At 24.6% G+C, this 11,053-nt stretch overlaps 1 protein-coding gene across 2 annotated transcripts; it reads right to left on the reverse strand.

Moving 5' to 3' along the window:
• Positions 1–3,281: 3,281 nt before the first annotated feature.
• LOC145835065 (uncharacterized) lies at positions 3,282–9,286 on the reverse strand. 2 transcript variants are annotated; one of them, XM_082942605.1, is made up of 5 exons: positions 9,192–9,286; positions 8,420–8,519; positions 4,833–4,976; positions 4,155–4,315; positions 3,282–3,699 (listed from the first exon to the last, which is right to left on the reverse strand). In XM_082942605.1, the coding sequence occupies exons 1-5, from the start codon at positions 9,227–9,229 to the stop codon at positions 3,588–3,590; spliced, it is 555 nt and encodes a 184-aa protein (XP_082798731.1). In that variant the 5' UTR covers positions 9,230–9,286; the 3' UTR covers positions 3,282–3,587. The 2 variants fall into 2 exon arrangements, with proteins under 2 accessions (XP_082798731.1, XP_082798730.1); XM_082942604.1 differs by having other exon boundaries at positions 4,152–4,315.
• Positions 9,287–11,053: the final 1,767 nt, after the last annotated feature.

An 11,053-nucleotide genomic window follows, 5' to 3' on the forward strand; every position in this document is an offset into this window, starting at 1 on the left:
AAATAAAAGATAAAGATAGTATATTAAAAACTGCAACAAACTAAAAGTATGAGTTATTTTGAGTTTAGTATAATTCTTTTTGTTGATATAAAATAGATACTGAACATTATCTAGAAATTGCACAGAGAAAAATGTTTATAGGTATTAATTGTTATACTTAGTCGACTAATTTTTTGTAGTTTAAGGCCATAGGGGGGTAACCATGTTTTTTAGAAGTTGATCTTATGTTATAGAATTCTTTCTAAGCTTTAAGATGCTTTTTATGGTTTTAAAAAATTGAAATTATTTTTTGAGATTTGACCAGTCAAAGTCGGGCTACATAATAGGTTTCCTATGGAAAGGGAAAACTAAAACAGCAAAAAAGACTGTTTTGTTTAAAATTTATCTCCTCTTAAATTTTTCAATTATCTTCTTCAAACTTTCACAGTCTAATCTTTATACAATAACAAAAAAAAACATTACTTGTGAACTTAAAAAATTTCTAGTAAAAAATATATGTTAAAAAAAAATAAAAAAGATTTTTTTTTATTTTTTTTATTTTTTTAAATTTTGCAAAGCTTAGGCCAGAAGTAGATGTTTTGTATAACGTAATGCAAATCACTAATTTAATTGTGCAAAAAGTTAAACAACATGTGAAAAATTTCCAATATGCTGTTAAAAGAGTTCGTAATTCAAGTGTTACAGATCATGCAAAAATATGCCTCTTTTCTTCCGCAAAAGAAGTTTGTGACAGTGTAAAGGTAAATGTTGCTAAAAGATTTAACTTTTCAGAACACTTGAGAATATTGCAGTTATTTTAGAAAACTTGTATTCGTTTTATTAAATTTTTTTTTCCTTCTGACCTTATCGAAGCAGTGAACAATTTTTATCCTGTTGTAGATTGTAAAAAGCTATAAACCGAATTAATAGTTATTTACAATCGACAAGAAATGCACAAAAGGGAATTATTAAAAAATCTTCTGTACATTAAGAATAACAATCTTTCTGATAGTTTTTGTGAAAGTATAAAACTTCTAGAAACTCTAATAACTATACCTATGTGTTCAACTGAAGCTGAAAGGACATTTTTATCTTTAAAGAGAATAAAAACGTATTTACGAAATACCATGGGTCAGCCTAGATTAAACTCCCTAAGCGTTATTTCTGTTGGTAGAGACTTAATTAAAAAATGTAGTGGTTTTAATGAGGAAGTTATGAATTTATTTTTAAACAAAAAAGATAGAAGGATAGATTTTCATTACAAAGGTTGAAAATAAGCATTTAAGTTTTTGTTTAGGACAAACATAGGTTTTTCTTTGTAATTACTTTAGCTTTTGATAAATATGACATGTTTCAGATATATGTTTTTTATTATTAGATATTATTACTTGTAGTTGTTTTACAAATTCTATGCTTTGTCTGACTTAAATTACATTTTATTTTGTTATTATTTTCGAAAATGTTTAGCTATTTTATATATTATATACATTTTATATAAAAAATTTTGCTTTTGTAGATATTCAGGTATTAATATGTTTTGTAGATAGATATCTGTTCTTTAGCTATTCAATTTTACTGTTGTTGAGTCTTACGTTTCGAACTTGCCATAAAACTGTTTTTCATTATGTCACGTGTTCTACATTTTTCATTAAATGTTTCTTTTATGACAAGTTTTGATTTGTATTTTATAAAAATTAAAAAAAAACAATAAGCTAAGTTCACCTTGCTTTAACTTTGTTATAATTCAGATTTAATTTTTTAGCATTAATACCTAAATTACATTAAATAAGCAAGCAACCTATTCTATTTATAACATTTCAGTTTCTTTTACTAAAAAATAATTTTGTGTAACACATAATATGCAATGAGGTGTTGTTATCACTGTTGTATTGCATATTTAAGAGATTGATTTCTTTTTTCTTAAATGAAGCAAGATGCAACATATTTTTAAAGATATAAAGTTTACTGTAAATAGTAAAAACAATTTTTGTATAGGAAGTTTACATTTGTGCAAGTATAAGTAATTCTTATAAAATTTATACCTTTTTTTAATTGTTTAATTTTATAGTATGAAGTATATTTTTAAATAATTGCTTCGAACTTATTTTACTTGATGTTTACTTGATAAACTTATTTCAATTGTATTACTTATAAAAAGATCTTTTTATAGCTAATTACAAAAAGATTAATTTAGGGGATTTTTTGAGAAAAAAAATTGCGCACCCCCTTACCAAAACACCACGCTACGCAACTGGTAAGTAGAGATAAGTATGAATATAGTAGAAGTGATATTGTTAACTGAGTATGTGATAAACGCAGTTACATAAAATGTAAAATTTAAACAATTCGAATCCTTAAAACAATGTTTGAAGGGCACAACTCAAAAAATAGTATATATTGGAAAAATAATACACTCCTTTAAATTTAAATAATAAGATTATGATAGCAAAAAAAGGATAAAAAATAGAACACTAATATCTACTAAAAAAACTTCATTTTAGTAACTTTTGAAAATTAAAGACATATTTCAAAAATAGTTAACATTTTTATAAAATAAGAGACGTTAACTATTTTTGTTAAATTAGTTAAAAGATTATGAAGGCAAAATACAACCTTTAATAAGAAACTTGTAAATTTTTTTTTAAGTTTTGCTTCAAAAGCTACACAGTAATCAAAAAGTCTAAATGATTTACTAATGCTACTTAAAAACTTAATTTTTTTTTTGTTTGATCAGATAAGATATCAATCTTTTTGTTAAAACACCTTTAATTATTTTAAGTTTTTTTAAGAGCTTTGATATAAAGCTACTTTAGCATGGAAATTTAAAGAGAATTACAAATCATTATCATTGTTGAAACGAAGTTTGTTCATAATAGTAAGTTTCGTATTAAGAAAAAGTTTTAAAGTTTAGTCTACAAAAATTTTATTTAATCTTCTAATTTTATATAGTAAACATTAAAACAGAATTTGAAACCTGATCGTTTAGTTTTTCTTTATTTAGATATTTGCAATTCTTTGTTTGGCAGTTGTATAAAATATTAATTTTAATAATAAATTAACTAAACACCGAATTCGAAAGTATTTTAAATAAATTGTATATGAAACGTAAATTTTTTCTGCATATAAATAATCTTCTATAGGAGCACCACAAGTCATTAGTAAAAGTTAATAAAGGCAAAGTAGAAGTAAAACTAGTTATAACAAAAAAAAAATGTTGAATCTTTTCTATTTCAAATAAAAAATCATCAAAACTGACTTAAAGTAACTTGGCGATAAAATATTTGTGCAACTTACTAATTTAATAATATTCTATAAAAACAACAGTTTAATCCTATGTAATGTATATATTAAAAAAAAAACAACACTAAAGCAATATTAAAGAAAAAAAAGTAAAAGTTAAAAGTTAGTATCAAATATATTTATTTTAGTAATTAAGTTAAACTAACAAATTCCGAAAAATTTTAACAAACTTTTGAAAAAAAAGAAAATTTTAACAAAACTAGTCGGTTTTTTGATCTAAAATGGAGTAAAGAGCGAAATTTTATACTAAAAAGCTAATACAGGCAGTGTTTTGAAATTTTTGTAATTGCTTTAAACACTCAAAAAGACTAATGAAGTTTTTCTAATTCTTCATTGGAGCTGCATGAAGATATTTGCAGATTGGATCTCGTTTCCAGACTTTGAGTTTTCTTCAGTTCAGTTTTCGTTCTTTCGTAAGCTCTGAAAAGTAAAGATTTAGTTTTCAAGCAGACTTGAGAACTTGCAATTAAAAAAAAAACTTTATTCTTAGTTTTCGATTTTTACAACTATACTGTATAACTTACTTGTAAGTTATTTATATAAATAACAAAGTTATAAGTGATGTTTTAAATATATTTTTTTAATACTTGCTATGTTCGACTATGATGGTTTGTTCCAATGCGAGTAAATTTATGTAGAACGATGCTCAAGTGTTAGCTAAATAATATGAATGTCATTAGCAAGAATTTGAAACACAACGTTTTCAATTAGTTCAAATTTTTTATCAGTTATTAAATTTTTACTTTTATTGAAATTTTATGACTATTATCTACAATCTATTTGAACAAGAGTCACAATTTGAAAATCCGTTCGCGCTGAAACTCAATAACCGTATATATTCTTCAATAACTATTTTTTTAATTATTTACAACAACCTCGCAGTTTTGGCTCTCTGCTGCCTTTTGTCCCACACGTGGTATGAAGTTGCGACAGCCAGCGGCACGACCCCAAGGCCCAACAAAAAACCCCCTACTATGAACATGACGAAGACGCTGTCGTGGGTCGAAGTCTTCTGCACTTTGAACTGGCCGCAAACCTTTGAATTAAAATTCGGTTTTTGATCGAATCAATGTTTATGTTTTTAATCGCGGCAAAAAAAAAAAAAAAGAAAAGAACTAGTTATTCTCTACTTATTTGTGCTAGTTTATTACATAAATAGGTCTAAAAAACTTGAAAAAGAAAAGCATTGTTATGTTAAAAACATTTAATAGTGATTCTTGACTGCTTTTTTAGTTTTTAAAAGTTTATTCAACAAAAAACTCATTCTTTTAAACCTTTATTTACAAAAAAGAATGAAATAATTTTAAATGTTTAATTCATGTACTTTAATAAACAGTAATGAACAACAAAGTTCTATAACTGTAAAATTTAAAAGCAAGTATTAACTAACTTAAGATGTACAAAATTTTATTATAGGTTTTTCACATAAATATATTTTTATACTTAACAACATGATTCGAAATCATTGACAGGTATTGAAGCTTTACACTGGGTCTCTTATACTTGCTAGAATACATAATTAAAATTTGCATGAAAATTTTAGCAAAATGTACCCCTCTTTTCTTTTCAGGTAATATGACGCAACAAATGAACGAAGATGAGTGAGAATTGATCATTATTGAGTATATTTGTCTTTTCTTCCTCTTTTTCAAGTTCACTCTCATCATCTTAGATCCAAATGTGTGACAAACTGTCATCTGTAACATTACGTACATTATGACATCATACCTACTTTTAATGTTTAAACAAGGTATAAAATCATATTAAAAAAGGTTTGGCTGGATAAAAACTATTTAAAAGATAGTGAGCTTTTTCATGCTTGTTAATTAATAGTACAGTTTAGAAACAGTTATTTGGGTAAAAGTTTGTTTTAGGTTCACTTTCATTGTGAAAACAAACTTTGTCCGTTATGTTTAAATATATAAGTTAACTATCTTTGTAGTTTAGCTTTGTTTTAAAAACATATTTTAAGGTTTTAGCTTTCAACATGCATTTTAATAATAAAAAATATCAATATTTAGTTAAGTAAAAGTATTTTCCTTTCAGGCTAGACAAAACCTATGTAAGTCTCTAGGCACTGAAATATTTATATTGATCAGTATATATCTTTCCCAACTAAATTATAAATTTTTAATGTTAAATGTAATTGACGTAAAAATTTATTAGTAAAACGTCGTTAAGTTATTAGAAAAAAAAATTGGCTAGAAGTTTTACTTGTTATAAAAAATGCTTATAGTTTCTTGGATTTTTTTTTATTTTAAATAAATTTTTAATACATAAGTACACAACAGTAAAAAAAAAATTTAAGTACAAGAGTTATGAAACTGTATTTTTTAATATCTTGGAAAACTTTGGAAGTATTGTTTTAAAGTTAAATTACTACATTACTCTATATGTAATTAACAATAGTAATTTAGAAAGTTTGTGAATATTTACAGTACACTATACGTATAAATTAAACGAAAGAAAAAATATATAGAAACAACTATTAGTAAAATGGATGTATTTAGATGTTTAACTACAACTATATTACTTAGCTTGAATCGAAAACTATTGAGAAAAAGTCATTTAGAAAGTGAGCTTTATTAATATTTAACAATTAAGTTTTGTTTTAAATGCATAATAGACGAATAAATTAAAAGTAAAATAATAATAAAAACAGCAGGTTAAGTGAAAATATCTTTAGTTGTACTCAGTATATAATTATATAACTTATCGAAACTTTTATCTTTAAACCACATTGAAGAGTTGCTTACAAAAGTAAATGTAAAACCTAGCATAACAAATTGATTATACATTGTTTTTTTATGTTTGTAGATTTAAAAAAAAAACTAAAAAGGTGAGTTTTGAAAATAAGTTAGAATACTTTTACAAGTTACAACACAAACAAAACAAAATATTTAAGTTTTTCTACAACTTATTCAAAATTTAAGTTTTTGTTTGTTACTAATATAAATAACGATCCAATACTTTTCATAAAAGTTTTAATACATTTTCACTGAAACTGTTCAGAAAACTACTGCAGACATTTAAAATAAAACAATAAACTTTAGAAAATTACTTAAGTGATTAGTTAGATTGCTATGAAAAAACATTCAAAAAAACTTTAGATTGTTTACATAATCTGTTTACTTTCTATTTACATAGTTCAGGTTTATTAATAAATACTGAGAACCAAATCATTGAGTTTATACAATTGTTAATAACTTTAAATATCGATAAATCATAGCACAACCGACGTTATTAATCAGATGTTCTGCTATCTAAGATCTTTTTGTCGCATTTATAACAGTTTTCGTCTTTTTACTAGTCGTTCCTTTTATGAACTTTAATATAAATTTAGGTACATGTTCATTCACTCTCGTTTTTAGATGGTTTTGTTTTTTTGTATTTTACTAAAGTATATAAAACTAGTAAAATGTTATGCAATTTTTTACTTTTGTACTGAATAGTTTTTGAAATCAGAATAAGAACGAAATAAAAAAATTTAAATGATTTTCCACTAACTAAAACTAAACCCTAGACGAATTTAACAAAACTTTCAAACAACTGCTAATTTCAGTAGTTTGTTCAGCGAAAAATATTTATCTCCAGTGTTTTACTTGTCTAAAACGCTTTTAGTGTTGCACTAAGTGGTTATTCATGCCTTAATTTTCACCAACTTAGCAATAGTAGTTTTATTTTGAACAGCGTTTCCAATATTCAAGCGTCAGCAGTTTTGTTTCTAAAACGTCTAGGGAATTTACTGTTTCGCTAGTTGAAAATTAAAACGCAAAAACATCGATTGATTTTTACCCCGAGTTAACTTTGCTGCAGACATTTGTTTCTAGTTTGAATTCTCTTTTCAATCTCTTTCATGAGATTTGTTTTGGTTTGGAAAATAGTAAACTGCATGAACTGATTGCTTGGAAAAAAATTGGACCGAGCAGATGTTTAATTTGCTAAAAAGATCAAAGGATTGATAAAACAAGTTTAGAAAATGTGTTGTACTTAGTTACAGTACAACAATCGTTTTTATATTTAGTTATCGAATTTAAAAATTTAAGCTAAATTTGGATGATAGTTGGTCTAATAAACGTTTATGTAAACCTAAATACATTTTGCATTGTTCAGTAATTAGTAGCTGTAAACTCAAAAATCTGGTACGTTTAGCTTTAATTAGTCAATAAATGTAAAGTTACAAACTATGCTAAACTGTCATAAAAAAGTTCTAATAAAATCCTTTAGTAGTTGTAATGTTTTAGTAAGTTGTAACATTTGTTATATTTGTAAAACCTTATTTAAAAGTTATACTTAAACGTATATTTTAGAGTATAACAACATAATTTACTTTTCAGAATCTATAAATACAACTAAGAAATCTTGTGAAAAATGGCACGAAAAGTTTTTTCGACCTGTAATTAGTTGTAAAAAATTTTTATCGATGTTTGCTTCAACTAGTGATTAAAAGTCGTACGTTATTTATATAAGAAAATAAACACTATGGAGAAAAATTACCGGTAAAAGGAATGAAAGTTATGAATGATTTATACGCTACGTAAATTTTTTAATGATTTTCTTTTCTAACTTTAGTTACCATAGTAACTAATTCAAGTGTATATTAAACAAGATCAAAAGGTTAGGTTTATTCCGCCCGGCTTTAGTACTTTATTGTTTTTATTTTCGAAGCAAAATAGCTTCTATTTTGACAAATATGTAGTTTATATACTAAGAAACTTGCTTAATATATTTTTTAGACGTTATAAAAAAAGTTAAAAAAGTCTTATTGTTTTAATAAAAACTTATTTTTGTATTATAAAGCTTAAGTTATTGTGGAGAAAAAAAGTAGCACAGAGTTATTAAAAATACAAAAGATGAAATTTTAAGACTTATGTTAAAATATGACTAATATAGGTGTCTTATAGTATGGTTTTAAGAAAATACTCGAGTAGTTATAAACCATCTGGGAATAAGAACCTTTTAAAGCTCAATGCTGCGGTTCTACTCTAATGTATGAAAAAAAACATATAAAAGTTTAATTAGTGACTTATTTATTTACTAATGCTTCTTTTTTTTTTTTAACTCAATTAAACTAGCTTTTAATTGGTTTAGTATTTTTAGAAAAACGTTACTTTAGAAAACAAAAAATTAATAATTTTACCTCTCTCTTTAAAACTTTTGATCTGAAAAAATCAACATCTACTGCATTGTGTTCATTGTGAAGTTGCATGGAAACTTTTAAATATTCATCCAACTTGTAACTGTTTGAAATAAACTAAACTAATTGATAGCTAACAAAGTTGAACAAAATAAAAATTAAAGTATGATCTTTGAAGATAGTTAGAATAGAAAAGATATGTAAATAAATGTTACATCCTCTTAAAATAAAAAAGAGCTACTATAAGTTTTTTAGTTGTATATAAATTTTTATATTAATTGTTGTTACAAATATTATTCTAATAGAATATAATTTAATTTTTTTCCGAAGCTAATATAACTGATGTGTGTTCTAGTTTTTTTTTTTTCAATTATGAGAAATATTAATGCCACATCAAACTTTTCAAAACTTATTAAAACTTAAAATTAATAAGTATTTATAACACGAAATATTTTTTTCAATTATTAAAGAAAAACAATTCTGTTTTCTCAAACAAACAATTAGCAACTTAAAAGATCCAATAAAACTGACTTTTTAAGTCTATATAAAGTACATGTTTTTAATCAATGTTAGGTTTTATTAATATTTAGTTTTGTAAAACCTTAAAAGTAGCAACTGGTGGTCTTGTCTCAATTTATAAGAAATCTTTTAATATTGTTGAAGTTAACTTTTCAGCATAACGTCATCTTTAGTTTATAGCAAACTTTATTTTATTTGAACAAAATAAACCATATGTTAATACACATAACGTCCCTTTTCTTTTCAAATAACTTACGAGAAATGAGTTGTGTTTGTCTGTTTATAAAGAGCCATTTTGAAATCGTCCTCGGCCCCACAAGCTTTATTGAAAAAATTTGTGTACTTTGGTTTCACCGCATGGCCAGCCTTGTCTTTTTTATTTCTATCATCATGCTCTTCAACCAACTTCTTTGAGGTCTGAGTCTTTTTTTGTTTTTATTTTACATTGGTACAAAATTAAAACGATTTGTTAAGTAGATAGAAGTATATAAACAATAATATTTACATCATTTAAACTTTAATACATGATTTGTTTGAAAAAGTTTGTTGTTTTAATTAGTTTCGTTTACGTAAAATAAATGATTTTAGTGTTTTAAAAGAACTCTAGTTTTTATTTGAATTACAGATTTAGATAAGATTGAATATATAGTCTTATTTTGTATTTAAAATAATTTGTTTTACGAATACAAAATTTTAATTGCAAACTAAAAAAATAGATAAAAGACTTATGTAATGTAAAATTAAATCGAATCATGCTAATCAACTCTCACAATGTTAGCAAGAATATCGACGTCAATGGATTTTGAACTTTCAACGCAATCAGCATTGGATGAAGTTGTGTTTTCCGTTGTGAATTCGATGACGTTCGTTGACTTTACTATTTTCATATCAGCGTTAGTCGTTGCTTTTGTAAAAAGATTAAATTAAGCGTCAATTTTTCTAACCAAATTCACTTAACTATTTATAATAAGTGGCTTTGGTTTATGAATCTATACTTTCTGTGCATTAAAGAATTAATTCATATCACATTAAATTGAAATGCTTCAAAGCAAGTAGAATAAATCATTTTTGGTTTTTTAAACAAAATGAATAATTAATAAGTTTGAAGACAATAAACAACAAAAGCTTTTTAGCTTTAGAATTTAAAACTACTTTTTACATTTCTTTGACAGTTTGACAGCTGAAATGTTATAAATATGAATATAAATCGTTTATAAAATCAACAAATTGAAATTGCACATAAATAGAAAATAAAAATTAATAAAAATATTATTGAATGATTCATTAAAAACTTTAAAACTACAATTTTATTAAAATAGGAATTTAGTAAATATTGATTACAATCTTAGCTCAATGCAGCATATAGCTACTTATTGAAAACCTCCAAGCCATAAGGTTTTTGCATAAAACTGCTTTACTAATTACTTGATTAACGTTAAAATTTACCCGCTTTGATTTTAATGCTAAAGAAACAAAACTTTTATTAACAATAGAATCATAGTTAACTAGTTCTTTATTTTGTGTTTAGGCCTCTGCAAAATAATTAAACATATATAAATCTCATAAAACAAAATGTTTTAAATACGTAAGTCTAAGAAGCAAAAAAAGACTTTGTATATTTTAAATACTTTTAGTTTGTTTAAACATAACTTGCAAAAACAGACTACAAAGATTTATACCACAGCGATGTTCTTATAGTGTTTATAACAATTTAATTACTAAAACGTATAAAATTAGTAACTAACGTTTTACCAATTGAATACTAGCATAGTAAGTGCCTGTAAAATCTTCAACATAACAAGATATTGTTCCATTTTTCAAATTTTCTTCTTCAACTGTCACAGTAGATTTTGAAATCGTGTAGTTTTCAGTGACTCCAATCGAGAACGAAACACCTTTTTGAATTTACTATTTCAGGGGTCGGCTTAGTTTTAAGAATTGAAAGCAGTGAAAAAATTGTTGTAATAGAATTGTATTTGTAAAAATTTTTAAGCTTCATGGTGCAAAATAACAAAATATTTAACTTTTTTTTGATAATTGAAATCAAACTAAAAACTAACTTTTCATACAATTATTACTTTTAAACAATTAATGATAACTTTAAACATTTTTCAAAAC

Source organism: Thalia democratica, chromosome 4, assembly GCF_965202585.1.
Source record: "Thalia democratica chromosome 4, ktThaDemo2.hap1.1, whole genome shotgun sequence".
Taxonomy (NCBI): Eukaryota; Metazoa; Chordata; class Thaliacea; order Salpida; family Salpidae; genus Thalia; species Thalia democratica.